The 26,929-nt window shown below is 44.0% G+C and overlaps 1 protein-coding gene across 1 annotated transcript in view; it reads right to left on the bottom strand.

The window, feature by feature from the left end:
• Positions 1 to 522: 522 nt before the first annotated feature.
• PCCA (propionyl-CoA carboxylase subunit alpha) overlaps positions 523 to 26,929 on the bottom strand; it is a 264,605-nt gene continuing 238,198 nt past the window's right edge. Inside the window, exons 22-24 of the mRNA XM_042866368.1 lie at positions 13,163 to 13,303; positions 3,717 to 3,794; positions 523 to 867 (exon numbers count right to left, since the gene is read on the bottom strand). Of these exons, the coding sequence (XP_042722302.1) occupies positions 799 to 867; positions 3,717 to 3,794; positions 13,163 to 13,303 (288 nt within the window). The 3' untranslated portion in view covers positions 523 to 798. The remainder of the gene's footprint in view (positions 868 to 3,716; positions 3,795 to 13,162; positions 13,304 to 26,929) is intronic.

Here is a 26,929-nt window from a genome sequence, read left to right as displayed (position 1 = left end):
AGGAAAGGCTGCAGGGTCTCTGCCTCAGTTTCTCCAAAGCTCTGATTTTATGAACACTCCTAATCCCTCACTTTAGAAGGAGCCCCTGCACAACAAGAGGTCAGACACGTTGAGGCCCATGCCTGGAAGGCCTTGTATCCAGTGACCAACAGAAAGAAGATAAAGGGGAGGGCGTTTGAGTATGGAGTCTGAGTAAAAGAGAAAATTCCCTTAGAGCTGCAAGTGAAAATACAAGGGAAATTCTGCAGTGGCGAAATAAAGCATCTAACCCATAATTTAAAGCTAGTCTGGATAAAGGCTTCACAATATTATAATAAGTCTGACCAGAATTTAAGCAGTAACTGTTCAGCACTTACACAGAGTGTAGGAAACTGCTGAGTCCATTCAGTGGTTAATTTGTCGCTCCTATCAACCATTCTGTACAATTTGGCTGGGGCCTCAAACCAGTGAGATTACCATGGAGAAGATTAATCAGCTTCAGGCTTTTGTTATGTTTTCTTTTTAAAAAAGAAGCCTTTCCTGTTTTAAAGCAGAAATGGTATTTTATTGATTCTACTTGATCCTGAAAAATCAAAGAATTACAAAGGTTATGTACAAGTATTTCTGGAAGTAAAAATCTGAGATCTGTTGCCAAGGTTTAACATCTGTGTTTGCTGTCTTAACCACTGATACAATAAATATGGCTCTATAAGATCTTCTGCGTAGGAAGGTCCATCGTCTGTCCTGAATAGCTCTAATTTTACTTCATGGATGGAAATAACCAAGGTTGAGCTAATTCAACAGTGGGAAGGCAACCTTTCATTCCAGTTCCACCAGCAGATCTCCTTCTCCAACTGTATCACCGGCTTTGCAGTGCACAGCTTTCACCTACAGCACAGAAACAGAAACAATTTCAGTGTGTAGATGGGCACTGTCATTAAGTTCACACTAAAATCTTTCAGAAGACAGTTTGAATATTCAGCATTCGTGCCTGGACATTACAATATAATATTCTGGTATTTCATGGATTACAGACTGGAAGTACTAGTGAGTTTTGGGGCTGAAGCCATGAAGCTGGGTTTCCCTTAATCCCTGCACTGCTGAGAGAAATTGATTCAAATCCGAGTTGGAATCCTTTAATGTAACTGAACTTGGCAAAGGGTTACAGTTGTCAAATAAATGCAACTACTTCTGTAGATGAGTTCTTTTACTGAATGAACATAGTATAGGATGTCCTATATAGACTCTCATCTTCTGTAAAAAATGCTGAAACACGTTAGCTTGTGGAGCTTCAGAAGATATTTGAGGCTCTGCATTAGAATTTGCTTGCAGTGTTAATCCAGATGTACCTGAGTTGTTGGATGAAGTCTTGTTCAGCACCTGGTTCAGTCACCTGAAGATAACTGAGGCTCTTACAGGGAACCCACAGCACACCCAAAATCAGACTGATGGGGCTGCACGACTGCCTACATCTGAGTGTGACAGCCTACAGCCCTGTGAGCTGTAGGTGCACCTCTGGGTCTGTGCACAGACTCATTCACAGTATTGTCCAAGAAATGAAGCTGAATACTGTTGGCAAGCGAAAACTTCAAGAGATATACAAGAAACAGCTTTATTTCCAAATCAATGCCTACACAGCCAACCCAATTCCTGAGACTCATCTTTCAGGAGATTAAAGCAGTATGAGAGATACTCCTTTATTTACAAAGCCAACGTTCAGCACACGCTGTAGCTCACTGCTGTCTCAGCCTCCCCAGTAGTTTCTGCCACGTGCTGGCAGTGGCCCTGCACTCCTCTCCCTGGCTGTGGCTTGCTCCCACTTCCTCCCTGCTAAACCACCTGCACAGGGTGAGCTCAGAGTGGACAAACCCACATTTCTACAACTATAAACAGGAAGGGGAATGATGAAGAAAAGGAATTCAGACGGGGAAGGAAAATGGACGCCGTCCAGCTGAAGGCAAACAAACTGAGATTAAAAACACAATTTCAGTGCATAAAAAAAGTGGGCTAACAGCCAATGCCAAACATCCCATTCCTGAGGAGGGGTCAGGCTCCTTTAGCACTCTGAGCCGTGGTTTTGCACTACAGAGAGGAGCAAAAATTTCTGTTTAGAAAGGACTAATTCACCAAATGGGGTTTTTATGTGCACAGTTGTGGTGAGTATTTATTAATTGGAGAAGGGCAAGCAGAATTTCAAGGAACACGTCATTGGGATGCAGCACACCTTGGTGGAAAGGAAAGGTTGAAGTGAAAAAATAAAGTGGAGGGAATGTGGCAGTAGCACTTTAGTCATAAATACTCACTGGTTAAAAGCAGTGGAGACAAAGAGCAGCATGAAGGGGTTAAACAAAAGATGCAAAACTGAAAAATAAATGCTATACAATATTAATCAAGTGAGAAAATAAGTTAGGTAGGAATTAATGCATGAAAGAAAATAACAAAGTGCCAATGTCAGAGCAACAGGAGAAAGTACATTCTCCCTCCTGCCCCCTCCTTCATCTCCCCCTTGCATTTATTTCCTCAAGACCCAATTTTGCATGAGACATACTGGAAGAGGCAAGCCTTGGTCCAAGCCTTGGTGACAATTTCAGTGCTGTGCCAAATCATCCTTTCTTGTAAACACACAAACAGTCCTTGGCATAGAAACCCATCCTCAGATCTCAGCAAATCTTGCCAACGCCTAACCCAGCCTGCCCTGGAGTGAGGCTCCTTGCTGCCTCCCTCTGGGCTAATGAACCTTGCAAGATTTCTTTCTATGATCACTCTTATTATTCTCCTTAGCAAAATGGTCTTGCTTCAGGGAGAGCAGTGGGTCCAGAGATAGGCTGGGAAATGTGACATTAGGAGAACAAAAAAATCCAGATCTCCTGATGACTCTGCTCTCTCTCCCTGTGAAAAAGCAGAATCTGGCCGTGCCCAAGTGATGGCTTTAGGCTGTGCATTACAATTCAGCACAGGAATGCTCTGAGGTCCCCTGCTCAGGGGCTGACAGCCCCCCATACAGATGGGGTTTCTCCCTATCATGCAAACCTACCAAGTTCCCTGCTCAGAAAGCCGATAATCGAAAAAAACCACTCTTCTCATAGAATGATGGAATCACAGAATGTCCTGTGTTGAAAAGGACCACAATGATCATCCAGTTTCAACCCCCCTGTTACGTGCAGGGTTGCCAACCACCAGACCAGGCTGCCCAGAGCCACATCCAGCCTGGCCTTGAATGCCTCCAGGGATGGGGCATCCACAGCCTCCTTGGGCAACCTGTTCCAGTGTGTCACCACCCTCTGTGTGAAAAACTTCTTCCTACAAAAATGCTTTCTATGCCTTCCTCTGAGTGGTTTGGTAAGATGAGATTGTTTGCCATTAATGAATTAACTAGCAAAGAGATCACTCTTCTTTAGCTGCTCACTGGAAATAGGGAATTTGGGAAAATGATCTGTAACACCTTTCAATTCAATGTGGCATTGTAACATCATAGAAAACAAATCATTTAGGAGAAAAAGAGTTATATGAATTTCTAAAGCCAGTAAAACTACTTCCTGCTGTGCTATCTACAGCTTGGAACTGCTTAACAGCATTCACAGCAGATGTAAATGTTAAAAATTAAAGATACCTCACTTCGAAAGACTTACAACAATCAGACTTAATTCCTTAACAACCAGAATCCTCCTTTTTTCCTTTTTAAATTCCATCCTATTTGACAAGCTGCATATGGTTTTAAGTGACCCAAGGTAGCTTACCTTGCCTGTTTTAGCAGCGATCATACTGTTCTGCATTTTCATTGCTTCAATTACACAAATCTCTTGACCTTCTGAAACCTGGTAAAATTAAAGCGGTACAAAATGAGGAGAGAGGATTTAAAAAGCTCTAAGTGTGTATGGTTCTCTTAAAAAATAAAGGGATTATTTCATTAAACACTACAAGGCTTCCAGGGCGCAAGTCAAGTCAGCCAGTTACGTACGGCCAAGACACAAACCACTGCTGCTTTTGGCAAACGGGAGAAAAGGAATCACCTGCCCAAAGTCGTCCACCCATGCGAACCTGGACGGCCCCTCGCCCATCTCACACACTCAGCTCTAACTTTCACAGCTCGCATTTCACATCCGCCGCAGCTCGACGTCAATTAAATCCAGACCAAAATTTAATTTGCTCAGCCTCTGCTCTGCTTCCCTGGCACGGATCCCATGGATGCTAATCCCGGTGGGGAAGCCAGACGTTTCTTGGCACCTGTCCTGGGGAGTGCAGGCGGGAGGCTCTGGCCCTGCACGTGGCAGTATCCAGGGAGTGTGCTCACCACCAAAAACCAGGCCCCAGGGCTTACGGCGGTCCATGGGCTGCCTACAGATGAGGGCAAAAATACTCAATCCAGGATTTACCCCTCGTGTGAGCCGGGGATCCCCCAGCCACGTCATGGAGATGGTCGTGTATCATTTTTCCAACAGCAGTTTTATTGATGGGCTTTGTGGAGATGGAATGTGTTTGCTCCGGGAGCACTGCACAGTAACCAGATCCAGAAGGGTAACACAGAATCACAGAATCATAGGGGTTGGAAGGGACCTCCAGAGATCATCGAGTCCAACCCCCCTGCCGAAGCAGGTTCCCTACAGCAGGTCGCACAGGTAGGCATCCAGGCAGGTCTTGAACATCTCCAGAGAAGGAGACTCCACCACCTCCCTTTGTAACCAACTCTTTGACTACCAAAATCCCATCTTGAGCTCCAGGTGAGCGTTTAAGTCAGCAGCAGCATCAACTCAGAGGATAGTGCCAAAGACTCATGCTTTGTCCCTGGTTATTTACCTCTGTTCCTGCTCCCTGTCTTTGTCTGTCTCTTGCACACCTGCTCCCCTGCGCAGCCTCGCTCCCTTCCTTCCTGCTCTCCCTTTTCCTCCCCCTGCCTCACTGCTCAGCCTCTCTCCAGCCTGCTCTGAACTTCCAGACAGCTGTAAGGTTAACAGGAAGCTAGGAATAGCTATTTCAGTTTAAAAAAGAAGAGAAGACAAGAATGTTGGTTTGGTTTGGTTTGGTTCGGTTTGGTTTGGTTTGGTTTGGTTCGGTTCGGTTCGGTTTGGTATAGGACCTTTCAGAAAGAAAGAAATCTGCCATCCTCTGGTTAAACTCTGCTAGCCAGGTGCCCCCGGGCTCTGGGGTTGCCGAAGACTGAGGTGTTGAAGAATGTGGATCTGAACTTGGGGGTGTAATTTCAAGGGCACAGGGAACTCTCCTTTTGAGTCCAGTGTGACTCAGGTTGTCAAACCACCATGGTGCACACGCATGTCCTGTAACAACTGTCTGAACAGAGTTCTGAGAATACAGCTGCTGGGAAAGTACAGAGTTGCCTTCATAGATCTGCAGCGCAGCAGTAGAACACCAGTAAACACGAGTGGCCATGGCATGGACATGTCTGTGAATTTGAATTTTTCCATTTCCCACCTTTCTCTACAACAAAAAATTTGTGTTTTACATACTACCTGCTGGGCTGATGACAAAAGGAATTGGTGTCTGGGAAGGAAATAATCCACCCAACTAACAAACTATATAGCCAAGTAACTGGTAAACATCCCACAGTTGCACTGATTGAAAGGAAGGAGGCACTCTGAGTACACAGCACGTGTTAAAATGCTGTGTCAGTACTTGTGACAATGCGCAATTTGTTCCAAATTACTTTGGCAAAAGTGTCACTTAAGCCCAGAAGTTTAATTACCGTTCTTATGTTAAATCTTTGCAGCACCACTCATTGTGTTGCAGGGCAACAAATCCTAAAATGAGGCACTAGAAGCTGCCTCTTCTCTTTTTCAGCCTTTTGGGCATTGTCCAATTTCTTTCATTACATAATTGCACATATCCCTCTGCCTGTCATTTGGACTGTAAATGAAAGCCGCATTGATGTGTACAATTTTTTGCCTTCCAACTCACTTATCTAAGGATCTATCTGTCCGGTTTGTAAGGCGGGATTCTCTTTGTATGAATTCCTTCTTTCAGAGAATGATACATCACTGCAAACCACTGTTTCAGCGCAGAGAGGTTTCAGTGACGACTCAAATCTGTCAAAACAGGCAAATGGAAAGCAAACAGAAATCCTCTTGATGGGAGCTGGGTAAAATAGACGGGCCCTCTTTCTTTCCAGGGACTGCGCGATGTGCTTTATCTTTTTCGGGTGAGCGCTTTCCCCACTGAGCAATAGGGCATGAGGAGCAGAAGCCGAACCTGAGAAGCAGCACTGCTGCCCCGCTTGCATAAAGAGGCATAAAGGGCCGTGCATAAAGGGCATAAAGAGGAGGCGCACCCAGTGATAAGGCACCACTGCCAGGGATCTCCATGAGCACACAACACTTTTCTCAGACCACTGTGCATCACCCGGTACGGACTTCACGATTGTGACAGGGCGTCTTCAGAGCGAGGCGTGGAAACTGCTCACAGGCCCCACAAGTCTTTCTGATAAACCCAATCAGAGCTGATGCACTTCCCCGCGCCCCGCCTAATTGCTGCAAAGTTTGCAGAGCTGCATCCCGCATCTTTCATCCAGCTCGCGGCGTCCTCTCCTTTGACACGGGGTCAGGGTTCACGTTCGCATCCGATGCTCCGAGTGGCCCTCATTAGGCGGCAGCCCGCCTCACGCCCAAATGAGTACGCTGGGAGGGGAGCTCGGCCCATTTACTCAGCAGATTTTAGCATGTTAAGGAGGCCCGAATGTCACACAGCATTGCCACGTTTTGAGGAGTTTCAGACATCTCCAGCTGATGATTAATTGTGAGTGATGGGAAATAAAATCCAGTAAAGCCAGCTGCTTGCCATGGTCGGCAAAATTACTATAATGGATATAGGCTGCCAATTTTCCAGTTTTACTGGCAAGTCTTCCAAGTGTAATTAAGGGAAGTTATAAATGATATGGAAATCTATCAAGTCCCATTTATTTTCAGAGGACTCCTTCCCTTGAGACTTTTATCTTCAAGCTTATAGTTTGCTTTGTTGTGCTAATGATTTAAACCACTTCTTATTTCTGATTAAAGCCCCCAGTATCCTCCGTAAGAAGTTAGATCCACTTTATTCGCGGGGATTTAAAGAGACAGAAACCTTTGTAAAGTTGTGTTTGCTAATGGCCCTCGCTCCCTGGAGCCACAACCGAGCGTCCTCCATCTTAGGCACTCTGCCACCATCCAGGTTGCTGTTTTCAGACAAATTCTGACAATTTGGAAAGATGCGGTGGGAGGGGGAAAGTGGCAGGAAGGGAAAGAGGGACTAAAAATAATAGAATACAAAATCCTCCACCAACAAAAGCCCGAGGCTCCCCCAAATCCTAATGCCTCCAAAAACAAAGCTCGCCGAGGCTGCCCCAGACACCAGGCATTTAGCACGGGGTGGTGTTGCTCACTAATGTCGTTTGATTTGGAATAAAAGCATGAAAATGATGTGCAAAGGCCTAAAATTGGAGACGTAAAGGATGACTGCACAGTATTCCATTTCTCAATTTCATCCTTCAGAGCCACAAAATGGGGGTGATACAGTTACTGGATGAGATTTACAGTAACAGCTGTGGTCTTCCCACACAAGGGAGGACCTTCTAATGGGCTGAGGTCTGTTTTGAACAGACGGGGAGTAGCAAAACAAGGTTCCCTATTAAGGGTGTGCGGGAATATTCCTGATAAAGAAAGCGAGTGGTGGGAGTCAGATTGCTTTAAGAGACCCAAATCTCCCTTCACTGGCAAAAAACAGAGCTATTTTAGAAAGCGCTAACTGCTAAATAAATGAGAGATGCGTAAATGTAAGGGTTTGGTTTTGCCTTCATCTCCTCGCTACAAACTGTAAAGAATGCATAGGAACCAGTGCCAGGGGCATATGGCTTTCTCCTGCGCTGAACGTTCATACAAAAGACAGGTTCATCAGTCATTGGAGTATCTGGGTAAAAAATTAGCTCCTGATGGATGGTATTTAGAGCTTACCTGCTGCTCGTACATTACCAGGGAAACACGGGTTTCAAAACCCACATGACATTAGAAAGTGCAGACCGTGAAACACCCCACGTGTGAGCGGGTGCGCTCCAAACGTCCGCCAGGTTACACAAAATCAAAAATAAGCTATTTAAACCCTCTGCCTAAAATTGGGCCCGCTGCAAGGAACCCTGGGTCAGCCCTACACAGGCCAATTAACGCACAGCATCTGCTGTATAGAAGCCGTGCATGAAGCACTTCCGAATGATTTCAGCAATTAAAAGAAAACTGTTTCCTGCCTGTTCTGACAGCAACTGTTTCAATGCAAGAGTGAGCACCAAATCATTGTGTGTGCAGCTGAAAAAATTGTCTGCTTTTTTTTTTTCTTGCTTTCTTTTTTTTTTTCCCCCCCCATCTTCTGAAAAGGAGGTGGGAGGGATGAAGATTTCTTATGGAATCGGATCGTTCTTTTGTTGTCCGACATTCTGTGTTTTTCTGCCAAATTAGACAGAAGGCTCCGAGGGTTTACGGGGCCCTCTACAGTATCACCTTCTGGTGCACTGCGGCTCCCTAAAAAGGCAGATCGATATCAGCCCTGCTGATTTGCCTGCAAAAGTGAAAATCCCTCAATTACATTTTGAAGACCATTACATTTAGAACGCAGGTGCTCCGCTGATGCATAACATTTTAAGGCTCTCAGATCCAAAGGAAAAAAAAAAACCAAAAAAACACAAAAAAACAGTGACGGCTCTAAGCAGAAAGGATCTTCCATTTGCTTAAAAGCAAAGGGGGAATTGGATTTTATGGGTATCTTCTTTCCAAGCTTTGGGGAGTCACCGGTAAACAACCCCTGTGATTTCCATTACACTGAGTCCTCTGAGTGAAAGGGACAATGCCAGACTGTGCCACAGGAAATCCAGCTACCCTGGCTTGCATGCTTCTGCAAAATAATCACAAACACTCATTTGCACCCATGCCAAACCACTGCACAGCAACTAGGTATGCATTTGCTGTGTAAAACCCTTACTAAAATTGGGGGGTTGTTTATTTGTAGTCTAAGTTCAGCTCACGCTGGTATCATTCCCCTTCTGTTCCATTCTTTTGCTCTGACTTGTTGGCATTGAGCATCTAACAAGAAAACAAATTGAGGGGAACTGGATGAGCAGCAATTGAAATTCCTTGACGTTGCCCATCACCATGTAAAATAATTAGTGCAGGCCTTCCCTTCATTCCAAATTAACTTTGAAAACAGGAGCTACAGAGTCGCAAAAATAATTAGCAGCAATTAATACACTTGACAAATCATTATCAACCTTTTTTTTTTTTTTTTTTTTTTTTTTTTTTGCAGCACTCCTTTCAAGAACGAATTTGCAGATAGCACTTCCCAAATGTTGTGACCCCTGATTAACCCGAGGTCAGTGCTGGCCCCCTGACAGCAACCAGCACCGGCCATTGCACTCCCACTTATCCCAAACACACGTCCCTGCTGCCACTGCGACCCCCAGGCACCGGGGGAAGCGATACGGGGCAGCACGCCTCCAGGGGGATGCTCGTGCTGCTTAGTCCCAGCAACGCCATGCTCCCAACACATCTCAGCCATGGCTGAAGAGTTGCTTGGCTTTCCAAAAGGCAATAAATCCCCCCGAAATAGAAGCCTATGATTTCTTTTCCAAAGAAGTTAGCATTTTCCCCTAGGAAACCTGATCTAACGGTGGTGTCCCTGTTCATTGCAGGGGAGTTAGGCTAGATGGCCTTCAAGGGTTCCTTCCAACTCTAAGGCTTCTGTGATTCTATGAAGAAACTCAAGCAACGCTGACTATTTGTACTTCTGCATAGGGACAGCAATTCATTCTTAATTACTCAAACACAAATCTTAGGCTGTGTAATTGCACAAAGATACAGAAGAAAAATCTTTTTGTCAAATATAAAAATCACCTAATTCTATTACAGCAACTTCTAATGCAACCACAGCAAAATTACTCGAAGCCTTGAGTTACAGGAGTGGGGAAACACATGAATGCTTTCCTTCTTGAAATTTCCCATGAAAATGCTTTCATCTCCTGTTTACCAATAGAGTGTATTTTTCCCAACAAACACACACACAGAAATCACTTATTAACTAGCATTATAAAAATGACATCTCTTCCTGACCATTTTTGGACACATTTATGTATATAAATATGAAACCATTACTTACATCCATTTTTACACTTTTCCCTGGTTGTTATCTATGTTTATAAATTCCTACCACTTGGATTACGGGGTGAGATAAGAAAGAGGCATTTTATTTAAACCTGGAGGACTGAAGGGCAAACAATTCTTAAAGCAGTGCACACCTGGCTCATAGCAACTCTATGCAGCTACACCTTTTCTTCCTCATGTTCAGAAATTAGGAAGCATTTGGCATGACTTTGCTTTCCAGCAGCAGAGGTCAAGTGAAATGGATCTCTTCCCACAGCAAGAACCTACTACTTTTCCTGGGCTCGGGAAACAGAAAATTGTGGAGAAGGCATTTTTCTCTATTTGTCTGAAGAATAACAACTGATAAATCGGGAGAGGGGTTGAATGCAGTTGAAAGCGCCTTCCTCGGCTGTTTTGAATGTGTGGAGAGTGTTCAGGACGTTACGCAGCTCAAAATGCAGCCCTCAAGTTATCACCACTCAAATTCCAAAAGACAGAGTCCTTACTGGCAAGAAGAGAGGAAATCTAGAAATTTAGACCAAAATAATTAACTTCGCTGTAGAGGTACGAAGATTAAGTTATGGTGGAGCATTTGTCCAGAGGTGCTTTCCTCCTACATTTGGAGGAGGGGGAAAAAAAAGCCATTCATGTGAATGAGGCCCTCGGCGCTGTGTTGGCCTATTGACCAGTGCTGGGCTTAGCAATGCCACCTGTTCCACCCAATTTAATTACGACAGGAAAGCGACCAACGAAGACACACAGCTAAAAGTAAACACAAAACTAAGAAAAGCAAAGCCTACAGTCATGGGTCAAAATAGAGTAAGGACCACAAGGCTGCTGGGACAGCCCAAGGCTTGCTCTGTGGCAAGCGGTGCTCACAGCGATCTGCTGAAACAATAAACACACAAATACCCCTTCAAATTGATATTTCCTACATAACCTCACTGCGCCATCAGGAAGGGTGTAAGCTCAGGTGAAGTCTTTTGCCCTAAATAAGGTTAACCTTCTTTTTGCTCAGCCAGATTTCGGATTGTTTTGTTGTTGGTGTGCTTTATGCTTCTGTGTGGCTGCACTGTGCTTCCAGGAATAACTGAGTGACAACTAATTGCAGCCCTCCAATCGCACGAAGAAAAAGAAAGAAAGTAGAAAGTAACGAAAAAGCTGAAAAATTGGCAGCATGGCAAGTTCTGCTTCTCTCTGAATGACAACAAGCCCTTCCCCACTGTGCTCCTAAGATCTACAGATCATCTTACAGACAAAAGAAAATAAATTCCTTGCATATGCACTGTCTTCTGGCAGAAGTGAATTGAAAACTGCCTATCAGAGCAGCTGGAGGGAGGGTGCTCACACAATCCTCCACCAGCCCCAAGTATTCTTCACCAGCAGCAGCCAAACGAGAGCACTGTACTTGAAGGAAAATTATGCATCAAGCAAGGAAAATGAACACAGAGAGCAGCATCACCTCTCCTCTGGTTAAGGATGCACAGAGAGGGGCTCCCAAACACCGCATGCTTTACCTGGCTGGGTGCGCTGCCCTGTAGCAGAGCCACAGGCACTGAGTGAGAGCCATCCATCCACAGACATCCCTCACCAGCTGCTCCTTCCCTGTGGCAGAGATGATGTGAGGAGAGCGAGGCCACCTGGTGCTGCCCACTGGACAGCTGTGCAGAGCCAAGGTGTGCTCTGAGCCACGCTGCTTACTGCACAGAACCATGCCACTCTCATCTCCCTCGCTCCCTTTTTTTTTTTTTTTGTCCTTTTTTTCCTTTTTTTTTAATGTTTTGACACGAGTCCTGAAAAGGAAAAATGTAAGCGAAACCCTTTTCGATAAGACGAAATGTGTTTTTGCAATGAAAACACCAAGGAGCTCAGGTCAGCAGAACACAGATTACGCTGCTCCCATGCTCCACCACTCAGTGCCTCCAGCAAGAAGCTGCAGGAGGGGAGAACAGGAAAACATCCCCACATGTTATTTAGCAACTCGTGCTCTGATGCTTGTGGGTCTGTGGAGGCAGACTCAGTTAGTTAACATCCCTTTGGCTCTGACCTCCTTCCCCACTGGTTCCATTCCTTCAAAACAACACAGAACATTCTTCAAGAGAAAGCTGCAACACGTGGCAGATTTTATTCCTTCCCAAAACAAGGCATAAATATCAGCCTATAAAAAGGTTCCAAATCCTTCCCTTCCAAATGTTCCCCTCCACTCCCCACAAAGAACTGGTTGCTGCTGCTCCCCGTCCATCAGCCCTAATTGAATATTGCTGCTTTTAAAGGTGCAGACTGGGTGTATGTGTGCACATATCTGTATGGCTGTATGTGCACAAATGTAAGGCAGATAGCTGAGTGTCATTTGAAGGAATTTCTCTCTTGATAATATTTCCTCTATTGCTTTTCATGGTTACAAGAGATCATTCTCTTCAATTCAAGGGCCCCAACCTTAGAAATGATGTTTGATACAATGAATGCAATATAAAGCTGAATATGAGGAAGTAGTTACACGTAGTTCTAAAACACTGCGTTTCCACTTGTTTCCAGCTCAGGGCCAGGTAGGGAGCACTGGGAATCCCCAGGACAGCAGCAGTCTGTTCTGTTACCCCTCAGTATGTCAACTTCATCCTTTGTGCAGCACAAGGGAATTCCCGTAGGAGAGCAGGAATTCTCAGTTCAGAAAAGCCACAACTCATGAAACGCTACCAAAACCCAAGAAAACACTTATGCTTTATCCCTTGTGTTTAGTAATATTTTGTTTCACGGCAGAAAAACCAGCAACCCCATCTTTCTGCCACTAACTGCACATATAAACACGTATTTACACGCACAGGTATGTTTTTCCCCTTTTCAAGGCACAAAACCAATCTAGAGGTTGTACTGCAGCTGTGGACCTGTAGCCAGCCAAAAATATCCCTTTTAAACCTAAACAGTTCCTCCTTTTATCATTTAAATGAAAAACAAAGGAAAGCATTCAGCTTTACTCCACAGGTGAGGTTAGAACCCCTGTGACCTGCAGTTTCAGCTGCACCACGGAGAAATTTGTGCAGAATATATAGCAAAAACACAGACACATAGATCCCATCTCTTACCATGTCTCCGGGCTTGACAGAAACAGCCACCACTGCTCCAGGCATGGGCGACCGCAGGATGCTGGAGGTGTCCTCTGCTGCTTTCTCTGGCATGTACTTGCTCAGCTCTGCTGCAGCCTTTGTCAGTACTTGCAATTTGTACTAAAGGACAGAAAGAGTAAAGGGTTTAGCACGTTGTACCTCCGTGGATTCCAGTGAACAAGCCACTCTGTTTGGCAGCGTGTTTCTGCAGAATACATCTGTTATCTATTCTTTGCTGGAGTGCCCAAAAATCGCTGCTTGAAATCCTTATTTGGTTTCATTTTCAGGATGTGGAAAGAGAAATACGTGACCCTAAACAGCAGCGAAGAGCACAGAAAAGGAAATAATCAAATGCAGTAAAGAAATGTTGGGTTCATTTTCCAAAGTGGGAGTGCAGAGGGGAGACACGAATGTACCAAACACTAACATCCTTGTGCCCACTGCATGGTAACGCTGATGGATAAGGAGAACTGTGGCATTCATTTCCAACACTGCGTCCAATTAGAAACTGACCCTTAGGGACACACAGACAGGTTTATAGTGTTGATTTTTAAATCAACGTGATGAGTCTTAAATACTGCTTTTATTTTTTAAGCTTTTCTTCCGATCATGCACCTAAGCTTTGCAGCGAATAACCTGTTTAGCATTTCAGATTGGAACGTAATAACCAATTTCCCTTCCAGTTTCCATGCACAAGTAGAGGGATGGAATACTTTGGTGGCACTGAATCTATTTTATCCGTAATAAAAATCATTTGGCAGTCGTTATTTGCCTTAAGACATAGAAGAGCATTTCCTCTATCATGCTTACTACAAAAATGGAAAATAGCACTGAGCCCCAGTTGCCCAAGAGCATCCTCCAAACAAAACACTTCGGAAAACACCCTGGTGTGTGCACTCGTCGAGCTCCAGGCTTTCAGCTCTTAAAAACTTGAACGCCTTTGGCAATTCCCCGATGCAGCTCCTCGGGCACATCGCGGAGCCCGTGCAGATGAACGCGGAGATCAGCAGATGGCAGCAGGTCTCTGCGCTACGCCGTGCCTCGCCGAGCGAAGCCGGCACCGCGCTTCTCCCTAATTTAAACAAAGGTTTTAATCGGCAGCGTCGGGTGAGGCGCATTTACAATTCAAATGCGCATTTTGCTGATGTAAAGTTCAACACCTCGCTTCGAACAGTATGTTTTCTTCCGAAACAATTAGCTATTGTTTTATTAGCAGTAAAACGTCTTTACTTCTCATTTTTGCGCCGACAGAAAAAATCCGATTCCCTTATGGCGAAGGTAAAGGGGCCTCTGCCTACGGAAGCAGAACTGCGCGTTTGGAAATGCCACCACAAGGAGATCAGTTAGGCAGTGACAGCCCTAAAAAGCAGCTTCCAAAGCCCAACCAAAACAGGGTCGCGGGGGACCATCATCCCCCAAACGGCGTGAGAAAAGCTTGTATTTCTGATGGAAAAGCAAAAAAGGCGGTCAAACAAACCACCCCGGGTAATGCAATGGATGCTACAAGGATACTTCCTGCTGCAGGGAAGGTGCCACGACCCCTTCCCAAACCCACGCCCTGGTTACCATGGTTAGGACACCGTAAGGGGCAACACCATTTTGTATGCAGAAAGCTGCTCCAACCCGCAGCCTCCCGCAGGCACATCGCCGTGCTGCTGAGGTCTGTGGAACTTGTATTCCCAGAACCAAACCACGCTCAGCTCTCCCCGCACGCGTAACGATGCTTGGTGGGCGCCCTGTGGTTTCCTTCCCTAAAAGTACAGTGCGTGTGCCATGTGTGTGCACGCGTGTGCATGTGTGCATGCCTGCACGGATGCTGTGTGAGAAGGGAGGCTGCCCAGAGGAGATCTGATGACAGAAGTTGCAAATAGAACTGCAGCGGCGTGACAAGTCAAATAATAACATCTTATCCGTGTTTCTTCACTCCTGAGTGTCTGTTTTGCAATCACGACACACAAGTGTCTGCCAGCTTCTGAAGGATACGATCCTTAAGTGAAATTGCCGTGCAAATAAAAGCTTTTTACTCCTATTAAAATTCGTCTGAGTCATAAGTGGCACGGAAAAAAAGCTCGCTGAGCGTATTCTGCTGTCAATCTAATAAACATTCTGTGCAGAGGGACTATTTATCAAAGATAAATTGTACTTAAAAGTCCTTCATTAAATCTATGGGGGGGGATATAATTGCACCAAATTGCACAGTTTCAGTATCCGTGGTTGGTGTCTTCTTTGTACTCGGAGTTTGAAAATACAACGAAAAAAGAAAAAGGAAGAAAACAGAAATAAGTAAGTCAAATTCATGGGCTGCGTCGCTGCCTCACGCAGGAGACAATTCCGATACGATACCAAAGGGTTCTGTGTGGATGCCATTTCGTTTTTCAGCCACTAACAGAGACAGACATCACCGCTTCTGGGCTGCCCGATTTCAAAATGTGAGCTCCAAGGGAGAGCTGAACCTTCTGCCTTCAGCTGGACCATGGCATTTTGCACAGATCCCCCCCTGCACTCAGCCCACAGCAGAGGGGGGAAAGCTGCGTCCCTCGGTGAGCTGCACTGCAAAGCCCAGCTCTACGCAGCAAGTTGAAACCTCCCAACCAAACATTGTTTTCACTGTCTTTATAATTTTCGTATCTCTTGGATTCCTTTCTCTGCAGGGCTCCTGCTTTGCTTGGAGGGAGATGTGAGAGCCCGGGCACTCAAAGCTTTAAAACGCAGCTCTTTGTTATTGATGAGCTGTTCTTTTTCTTTTTGTATTTGTTTATTGTTCTTCGGTCTGTTTGGGGGATAAGCAAGTTACTGTAATCAGAAAGTAAAAAATAACAACAGTAAACTTCTCGGGGAAGGGCCCTTTTTGGCACAGTCGGTACACAAATGACTTTTGCTAATATAAAAAGGCAAAGCAGCAAAGAAAGGTTCCTTCTCCAGGTCTGCCTTTGATGTACCCCGGCTGCCGACAGCCCCAGCAGCCACCACACAGCAGCCTTTTGTGAGGCTGTTCCCCACCTCTCAGGGCATCTCTCACCTCCCCGGGGGCTGCTATGGCTGTGGGAGACCACGGTGCCCCGGGGAAGCCACAGCAATGCCACCGCCATTGAGAACATCCCCATCTTTCTCCATTGCGCGATTAACGCTGCTGTTATACGTGCCGTACTGATCTCCTACATCAAGTAGGTGAGAAGCAGAGCAGCTGCCATTGAAGAGGTGGCCAGGGCACACCTGAACCTCATTCTTACTTAAAAATGAGTTCTGTTCCTTGTACAGATGCAGTCCCCTTGCTGGGTATAACAGCACACTGCATTGCCTTCAGTGAAATGCTCCACACTGCGCTCTGTTACAACTCACGTTAGTTTATTAAATATGATCTTCCCCATACACCTGAAACTCATGTCTCCAGAAGCTGTAAATGTTCAAACTCCATTGGAGATTTTATAGAGCAATCTAATGTATCAGTGGCCATGTGTTATTACGACATTGTTTGGACTGCAGACCAGATGTGGATTTTCAGTGTGCTTTCCCTAATGCTCAACCATGTTTTCCAAATGTCTGTCATTCTTGTGGTCAGAGGGGTGAAAATCTTATGCAGCTCACATTTCAGCACAGAAACTGCTGTGCATCTTAATTATTTTCAGTAATCTTACAGTGTCATTTTTGGAACCAATGACATTTATTAACTGTGGCCACACAATTCCCATTTATCATTCCTAATCGGTCTCCTATCTCAAGTCACTTAACTGTTGTCACCTTGAGTTTGACCACTGCAGACCCATGAGGAATATGCCATGCAGTATTCATTCATGAAGATAATAAGAAGCAGTGTTCCAGAGCTGAATACAATGAGCTCACTGCCTTTTTTTTTATTATTATTAATTGTTCTGCATTTTAACATAGGAATCAGCTACAGCCTGGCTTACATTTCCACCAGGGCGTTATGAGTTGAACTTGATGGTCCTTATGGGTTCCTTCCCAAGTGGGGCATTCTGTGATTCCATGATTTGAAAAGGAGAGTGGTGTATTTACGCCATACTGCACAGGGTGCTGGGCATCACCTTATTTCAGAGGCTAGGATTCTCTGCTCAGAAAAGATCCATCCATGGGGCACTCTGCAGATCACAGGGGCTTTCTGCTGGCTGCACATTCTACAGCTGATATCAGCAGGGTGGTGGTGAGAGCTGATGCCAGCATCTGCATGGGATAATGGCACCAAAAGAAGGAAGGAAAGAAAGGAGGAAGGAAATAAGAGAAGAATGAAAGAAGAATCACAGAATCACCAAGGTTGGAAAAGACCTAAAAGATCATCCAGGCCAACCGTCCACCAATCTCCAATAGTTCTCACTAAACAATGTCCCTCAACATAAAATCCAAACATTCCTTGAACACCTCCAGGGTTGGTGACTCCACCACCTCCTTGGGCAGCCCATTGCAGTGCTTGACCACTCTTTCAGAGAAGTAGTATTTCCTAATGTCCAGCCCGAATCTCCCCTGGCTTGAAGCCATTCCCTCTAGTCCTATCACCAGTTACATGAGAAAAGAGGCCGACCCCCAGCTCACTACAACCTCCCTTCAGGTAGTTATAGAGAGCAGTAAGGTCTCCCCTGAGCCTCCTCTTCTCCAGGCTGAACATTCCCAGCTCCTTCACCACTCCTCACCAGCCCTGTGTTCCAGACCCCTCACCAGCTTCGTCGCCCTTCTTCGAACCCGCTCCAGGACCAGAAGGGAAGAAAGAAGGAAGGTAAAAGGAAAGAACGAAGGAAGAAAAGAAGGGAAGGAGGAAGGCCGGCCGGGAGCGGCTCGCCCGCACACGGCTTTGACAACTCCATCAGCGCAGTCTCAAGGCGGCTGTCAATCAGGATGCATCATTTACTACAACAGCACACGGCGGATTCTCCCGACGAGCCGCCTGACAGCCGCAGTACAGCTCTATCCCCCCGGCCGGCTGTTTACCACGCCGCGGCAATTAGCGGCGATGCAACAGGCGGCGGTGCCGCCCTGCCCCACCGGGCCGCGCTCGGCTCCATCTCGCTTCACGGAGCGGCGCTGCCCGACAAAGGCGCTGCGTTCCGCGGGCCCCGCGCTCAGACAGCGCTTCATTTGCAGCCATCAGTAATTAGATTAATGGCGCAGCGCCGCACAAAGCGGGCCCACTTCACATCAGATAGCGTATGAATTAGGACAAACACTTATTTCAATTCCAGGCAGAGAAAGCGGTGACGGGGGTATTTAGCATACCCTTTATGGTGGAATGAGATGTTAATTGTGTACCATTACCTCTAAACTGCTTGCTTGTTGTATAAATCACTGTGCTAATTGATGCAGAGAGAGAAACGTAGCCACAGGCAAGAAAGCGACGGAATGAGAGCTGAAGATGGCGGATAAAGGATTATCGGGGAAAACCATATGGAGGTGGGCTCCTTTGAAAGCTGCCCACGAGCGGTGCTTCTGCGGACCGAGGGGAAAGGGCTGCGCTGGTGGGCAGGGAAAATGAGAGCGCTGACATTGGGGCTAAAGAGAGACCCCTTAGGGAGGGGGCCAGGGCACAAGGAAAGCTGCATTATGTCCGCGACGAGCAAATCGCTGGAAAATCCCCTCCTCAAGCAACAGGGGAGAGCTCCTCAGCAGCAACAAGTAACCCTGTCTGCAACACGACTGGCAGAAGTACGGGATCAAATCACAGACTCATAGAATCGTTAAGGTTGGAAAAGGCCACTAAGATCATCCAGTCCAATCATCAACAAATGGCGCAGGTGGGCTTGTAGCTGTTTGTCATCACAAAAAAAAGAAGTGTTGTAGCCATTCATAACTACATTTTCCGCTGCCATCTGAAACAGTGATGCTATGCTGACCAACACTTCTGCACACACTCGCTACCACACACACACGGGTTGCAGCTTCCTGCTCCAGGCAGATGGGACAGATTGCACCACAGCACCTATAGGACTCTTCCTCCTGTCAGCTCTGGTTGAAGACCATCAATTGAGTCAAGGCCACCGGGAGCCTGGGGGGCAAAAAGGCACAGCAGGCATACAGCATGCCTACCTGGTTTTTTTGACAAAGGTGGCCAAGAATGGCATTACATAAGGAAGAAGAGCTTCAGTGCCATCCTGAGCATCCCACTCAAGGAGGACAAGCCAATTTAGCAACACGCTTCACCAGTGAGCCACACTCCTTTCTCTTACATACACAGCAAATCTGTTCGGCAGACATGTCTCTAGATCCAACACCACTATATTCTATGGCATTCTGCAACATCACCGCACTATCAGCCAGCTCACACTTCCCATCTGCCCCCAAGATTACTATATAAACCTTTTTCTTAGGCTCCTTGTTCAGAAAACTTCATTGAACTTAAGACTTATTGATCACTACTAGCTTCCTATTTTGATCGCTAATAAAAAGCCAAGAGAAAATGATAGGAACTAAAATGCTATCTGACAGTCTGTTCCAAGAAAATCCATGACCCTCCACAACATGGTAGTTTAGGGTGAATGGTAGCTTTTAGCAATGAGCTCTAAGATCTTAGCACAGAAATAAACTTCTCAAAAATAAAAGGCATCTTCCCCTTGACTGTTCAATCTCTACTGTTCTTCAGTGTTTGATATTGCCTTAGCTTAGAAGAGCAAAGACATTGCATTGTACATCCCAGATATCTCACCATCCTAAGTTTAATTAAAGAGACCGGCGTATTGAATTTTCTGACCTTATTTTATAATTTATTTGGGCAGCCAGTTGTTGCTGGGGGGGTAGCAGTGGAGTTCAAAGTGTTGTTGCAGTGCTTATTGACCTTGGTTCCCAAAGAAATGCACGTAACTGATGTATATGTATGTGTATCTATGTACATAAGGGAGGGCTTGGGGGAGGACAGTTACGAGCTACAAACAAAGCAGCACTAATGTACAAATTACTGCTTCCTGCAAAATCCAGTGAACAGCAGAAGAGAATCATTTATTGGTTGACAAAGTGCTTCAATTAATTTGAGGGGAACCTTTAAATGATTTCCAACACAATAAACCAAACAGGAGCAAACAGAGCGACGTTAAAGACTGCATTCACTGTTCTGAAATGATGCTTAGAGTTCGGCGGTTCAGATTTTGGACACCAGACATAAAACCTGCGGATTATTCTCCCGTATCACTGAAGCTTACAACTTTATGGAAACATTAGATACATTTGGCCAACCAAAGGGAACTCTGAAATAGAAACAAATGCCAGCAGAAAAAAAAAGAAAAAAAAGAAAAAAAAGAAAAGGTGTGTTGACTACTTTGAAATAACACCTCCCAAGTGTGCAGCTAGTTGACATAAATGGAAACGCGCTGAGGAAAAGAGCTGTGAAGCTGTGTAACAGTCCTGTTCCTAATCATTAATCACTTTTTTTTTTAGACCATTTAAACTAGCCCATTAGAGCCTGCAGCAAAATGCCAACACTCCCATCACTTGCATGTCAGCAGCGCTGGTGTTAACAGGAGAAAATATATGGTTCCTATGGCTGTGCCCCGGTTCTACAGCATTTGCTACCTTTAATTGAAAAAGGCAGTTAAACGCAAGGTAAATCATTCAGCTAGCTAAGCTGTTTAATAACACATAATTGATAATGTCAATATGTTACAGTGACATAATGCATCACTTTCATCACTCTTATGCTTCAAATACGGTCAACTCATACTTAAAATGTTCACTTTATATCTGCTATTTAATGAAAAACCCAGTGAGAACTGCCTTGAGCACCATGTGTGGAGCATACGCACGACACACACCGCTACCCTGGCTGATCTGCTGTTGGGCTGGAAACAGGCTCCTGACACAACACTTACAACTCCGTGCAAATGGCTTAGTTATATCATTAGCTGCTTGGGGGTTACACATTCAAACCTACTAAATAAGCAATATGCTCTGGAGTAGGAAAAAAAATGTTTCCGATCGACTGTGTACAGACTGTGGTTAAACATGACATTAGACAGAGCAGTAGATTTTAATGCACATTAATTAACAACTCTTAATTTGATTTTTTGCAAGTATTTTAAATAGGCCTGTTTATTCTGTAACCAAGAAAAGTAGCCACAGCCAAGTACCATTCAGTTCTCACTAAGAAGTAGAGAGCAGCAGCTGGTTACAAAATGGGACTTTTTTTTCCCCGAACTATCCACACAATTCCCACCCCCATTTCTCACCCCCGACCTGGAGTTTGCTGTACAAGGAGGAGAGCTACACAGACGTCCAGCTAATGATGTTTGCAATGAACTGCAGTGGCCACAGGCAACTACAAAGTTGCTTGTATATTGCTTAATTAATTAGAATAAAACAATTTTACAACAATAAACTCCATTGACAGTGAACTGCACAAGGCTCACAAAGGTAACCTGGAGAGCTCCATTTAACTAAGTCTGGTTTAACCAGAGGCCTCAGTGACTAAGGTAACTCGGAGAAAGGGAAAAAAACAATAAGGATGCTCAATACCATAATATCAATTAAATAGCAATGCAACACCTGCAGGATGTTTACCATTTGTCAAATTTCAGGTTGAATATTAGGAAAAATAGAGTGGTTGGGCCCAGGGAGGTGATGGAGTCACCATATCTGGAGGTGTTCAAGCGTGTCGATGTAGCACTGAGGGACACGGTCAGTGGGCATGGTGCGGATGGGCTGATGGTTGGATTAGATGATCTCAGTGGTCTTTTTCAACTTTAAAGGGTCTATGACTCTGTATAAATTCAGAAGTTATTCAGTGAGTTCAGTGAGGAAGTACTTCTGACTCAGGGCACAACACGTCCCTTTCCAGAAAAAGAAACAATAAGAGTGAGATTGGTCAAATGTCAAACAAGTGCTGATTAATTCCCACATGCCACGGCCATGGATTAATACGTTTGATTCCTCATCTCTTTAAGCTTAGCTCTGCTTCTGGCATTTGCTTAAGTGGAAGAAAAAGCAGAGTGCAGAATCCTTCACTGCGAGAGTATCAATGGTAAAGAACATTTAGATAGTTCTCACGTTGCACAGGCTGTGAAGATGGTTTTAGTCTGTACACTTTCTAGGGAGAAATTACAGAGCAAACTGCATTCTTTCACACTTTACAAAGTTTTCTAGCAGTTGGGCAAGCTCTGGTTAGAGCTTGGTCTGTTCATTTGCCTTGGAGTGCTTCCAAACACTACTTGGTAAGCCACAGCATCTTTCTGTTTTGTTTTGTACAGCAGGTAGCACAACGACATCTACAACTAGAGAAAAATATGTGCAGGAAGCCAAAGCTTTTTTATAGCAATTTGGTGCAGTCTACAAAGCCCTCTGGACTGAAGTATGGATTTAGGTAAACTAACAAATGAAACCCCTAGAAACTTCGACAAGCCCAGATGCATTTTCAGGCTTTTGCAAAGTCTGAATTCGAAACAGAAGTCTTTTGCCAGCTGTGAAGGGAAGATGTGAGAAAGAAATTACTATGTTTATGAGAACTCAACCCATCAAGGATGCTGCAGCTTTACATAAGCTGTGTGCTAATCTCATCTGCACCTCTTCCTGCCAGACAAACTGCATTCACATTACTGCAGTTAAACAGGCCAGCGATTGATTTAGGAGTTTTAGTAGCATTACTGCTCATGTCAGAGACAGACAGACTTTAAACTCTGGATGTGCTTTTGTCCTAGACTTGTGTTTGTAAACAGTCCTACCGACTTCATGGTCTCACCCAAGATACTTCACTGAGAACCTTCAGCTCAGTCAGAACCGAGTTGCTACACAGCCTATGAACGTGGACATATCTGCTCATATGCACATATTTCAAATGTGGTTGAAAAATAAAACCTTCATCCTTGCCATCTTCTGTAGAATGGGGCTGCTGATAAACTTCTAAATATTGCAGGCAAAATGCGCTTTACTTTTTCTTTTTAGGATGCTTATTTTATATTTCTGAGGCAAAATTAATTAAGAAGGCTGATTATGAAAATCCTAACCTCTCCATGTTTATAATATGGAAAAAAATATATATTTTTGATGTTTCTGAATTATTCTGCTTAGTAATGACTATGAAAGCCTCAGTGATGATGCCCCTACAGCATCTTACCTGCTTTCCTTCATTGCATTTCCAGGAATCATCGGATGGCCTTAGGATTTATATTGTGTAAACTCAGTAGTTCAGAAATGTCATCCCATTTCTGATGATGAGCAGCACTACTAACACAGAAATTAAAAAGTTCTTTTTACGTTATATACTAGTGCCTTTACAATTCAGGCCTCATACGACAATCATTATTAATATCTTAGACCTAGATCCAATAAAAGACTTCCATACCTAAAGCAGGTCACTTGGCAGAACTGAAGCACCTACATCCAAAAAGGCAACAGAAACCCCTGATAATCTGCCCCTGAACACTATAGGCACTTATACACTAACCTCCTTTCTAGATCAAAACACCACAGAACAGAGTTGCTGCACCTCCTCAGGACCACACAATATATCCACTTCCTCTCCTAAGCCCAGGTGTGACACCGAAACCAGGAAAGCAGGGACAACTTCTGCTCCAGGGACTATTTCTACATTCTTCACTAAACTGACATTGTGTATCGTATATAAGAGGAGAGGACAGGAGAGGGGAGGAAAAATACAAGATCAAATGGATACTAAAATTGAACGAAGAAAATTCTCAAAAGCCAGCATCATATTTTCAGCCTCAAGTATTTGTGTAGTTAATTACATTCCTTAAGCATGGAGCAGCTATTTTTAAAATAAATAAATTAACAGGTTTATAAATGTTTCACTAGCACAAATTCGAAGTTAATAATTGCCAAGTATTCATTCAGCAATTTACGACATTGCCACAAAGAAGCATTCATGCAAAAGGATTGGGTAAGAAACGAATCCTGGGAGGTATTTGTCAGTAAACAACAACATTATGCAGTAGATTTGGGAGTGAGGATGAAGTGAGGAATGTCACCATATCCAATTACAGTTGACAGGAATGCAGTTGACAGCAGAATGCAATCACAGAATCCTAGAATTGCTCAGGTTGGAAAAGACCCTCAAATCACCCAAACGGAAATCAGACAAGAAGACCCCCACTTAACAACCCTTCTGAAAGCATTAGAGAGCTTCAGGTGAAGCTTTCTGTATTATTGGACACAAACTTGAAATGAACTTTAGTGTACTGCAAAATTTCTGAGTGCTTTTTCGATTCTACTCAGAACAACATACATTTGGAAGGGATAAGAAAAAGTTACAAATGTAAATGTCTTTGCACAAGAGACTTTTTGGTTCTTACAACCCGCTGAGCCTCCCTCTAAACTACCGCTCCTTCTGCCAAGCATTTCACATCACATTACGGAGTTTCCTCAAGGGCTGAATTACCCTTAGGCCCCTAAAAGTTATTAAAGCGTGAGCCTTGGTCATTATTTCTCAATTGAGTTAACCTCTGTCCTTCGGGCAATATTTTGCAATTATTGGTTAAAATAACTCAGTATTTTTTTATTATTATTATTATTTTTTCCTCAGGTTCTATGGATAAGGAACTCACAGCACAGTGCACACTGATCTCAGCATTTTCATCTCTGCTCCCGACTCTTGATTTTCCACACAACACTTAAAGAATGGTGTGAAACTGTTTCAGACAATCATGATGAAAACAGTGAAGACAGAAACCTAGTAATATTTCTTTAAATTCAAATTACAGACAAAAAGCTCTGAATAAACATTTATCAGTCCTCTCCTTCACAATAATGTTTTGATGTGCTAAATACATTAAGAATCATAGAATCACTGAGGTTGGTAAAGATCACCAAGGTCACCCAGTCCAACCATCAACCATCCCCACCATGCCCACCAACCACGTCCTTCAGTGCCAAATTCACATCATTCTTGAAAGCTCTCAGGGACAGTGACTCCACCACCTCCCTGAACATTTAGAATTGCCATTTTAAGATTTAGAAGTGCATTTTATACATCTGTTTTATCTTATTATATAAACTATATATAAACTTTTTATTTCTCACACCAAAATGTTTCTGTATGTAATCCAACAGATTGATCAGACAACCTACGGTAACTACACCTACACCTACACCCTACGCTTGCAGTAAACTTACTGGTTTAGGCCCAAGGGCTATTTTTCAGGCTCACCAGGCAAATGTCTCTGTTGGTTTAAAAAGTGAACTGCAACTTGTAACACATTTCTTTTGACCAGGTGAGAGCTTGGCTGTGCTTATTTAATTGCAGTTCTTAGCTTCAAAAAGCAAGAAAACCCATTACTCACATGAAAACCTGAACTCACACTCAAGTTTACTATTAACTGTGTAGTGAATCCCTCTACCCTGCAAGAAGCTGTACACAATTCACTACCAGATATCCAATGGCCATAAGATAAAAATGTATGAAATGAAATAACATGGTAGGATGCTACATATCTATTTTCAACATACCAGTTAACCACCCTCGGCATAAAGAGCAATCTATGTCTGTATATCAATATTTACTTAAATCTGGTTTAGAAATACAAAAAGAAACTAGTAACAACAAAGAACTGCTGCTGAGAAACACAAATTCCTCAGCATTTTGGGAAGGGTAAAATGAGGATGAAAAAAAAGGAAGGGGTTGTAAGACTGAAAATAACTAGCACTGATTTTATCCTGCACAATATTCCCACTACTCAATACAATGGCAGAATGAGGTCTGCAGGTTATCCTGATGCTTTAAGGCTCCCCAGTTGGTCCGCAGATTTCAAATTTGCAAAGAAATGGAAGTGAAAATGTTTCACTGCAGGGTAAGAATAAAGTTGAACGGATCAGCCTCATAACACTGATTACAAACACAATTTTAAAAAGTAAAACAAATTGCAACAAAACTTTTTTTTTTTTCTTAAACTTAAATGTACCCCAAATGGCTTGAATTTGGCTGACAAGGCAACCCCGCTGTGTGTGCTGAAGGGCTTTCACCTGTAGGTAAGTAGAACTGTAACACATAGGAACAAGTAGGGTAGATACAATGACGGGACAGGGAGGTTTCTCCCTGTACCACCCCAAGACCTGGCAATTCTGACACACTGCAGGGACATAGTAGACTGCAATCCCACCGTGTAGAAGTCAGTATGTAAGCTCTACCTCCAGCTTTTATTTTAGGTGTCCTGAGGACACTTAGGAAGTACTGGTTCTTCAGCTTCCTTGACCATTCTCTTTGACTGAGACACCTAAATGATGATTGACTCTTGCAGTATGCACCGAAATGGGCACGTGAGTACATCTGGACCTGTAAGTCTGATGCCTAAAGACATCTGAATGCACGGTACTAAACTACTGTTGTCAAAAAGAAATGTGTATAATCACACCACTGTTCATATCAATTTATATCAAACTGAGTACTGATAATTATCTACCTACCTTAATTTCTCTTGGGATTACTTTCCATAGGCAAATTACATTCAAGATAAAACTGTATCAACCTATGCCTCCTTTTCAAATACAGACAGCTCTTTTTATTCCTCCAAGCTTTTCATTTGACCTCACTACTGTATCCAAAAATGTTGAATTTTAGACAGCTATTTAAACGGCCACAATTAGGCCGAAAATTAATTGGTATTAAGTATTTAAAATGAGAAGAGAGTCACACGAGGCTGGCACAATTCTCATGTCACCTGCCCTTTACATATGGTATGTGATAATTCATCATTTATTTTCTCATTTTCTAAGTCCTGATGATTAATTGTATAGCCTATGAAGATCATGTTTGGCGTGTATGATCAATGACTAAATCTCAGTCGTGTGGCTTCCTGTAATGCAGAAAGG

Source organism: Lagopus leucura, unplaced genomic scaffold (assembly GCF_019238085.1).
Source record: "Lagopus leucura isolate 7727_CA_CO unplaced genomic scaffold, USGS_WTPT01 Super-Scaffold_100001, whole genome shotgun sequence".
Taxonomy (NCBI): domain Eukaryota; kingdom Metazoa; phylum Chordata; class Aves; order Galliformes; family Phasianidae; genus Lagopus; species Lagopus leucura.
The sequence above is the reverse complement of the archived record's forward strand: the minus strand, read 5'-3'. Positions and strand labels throughout refer to the sequence as shown.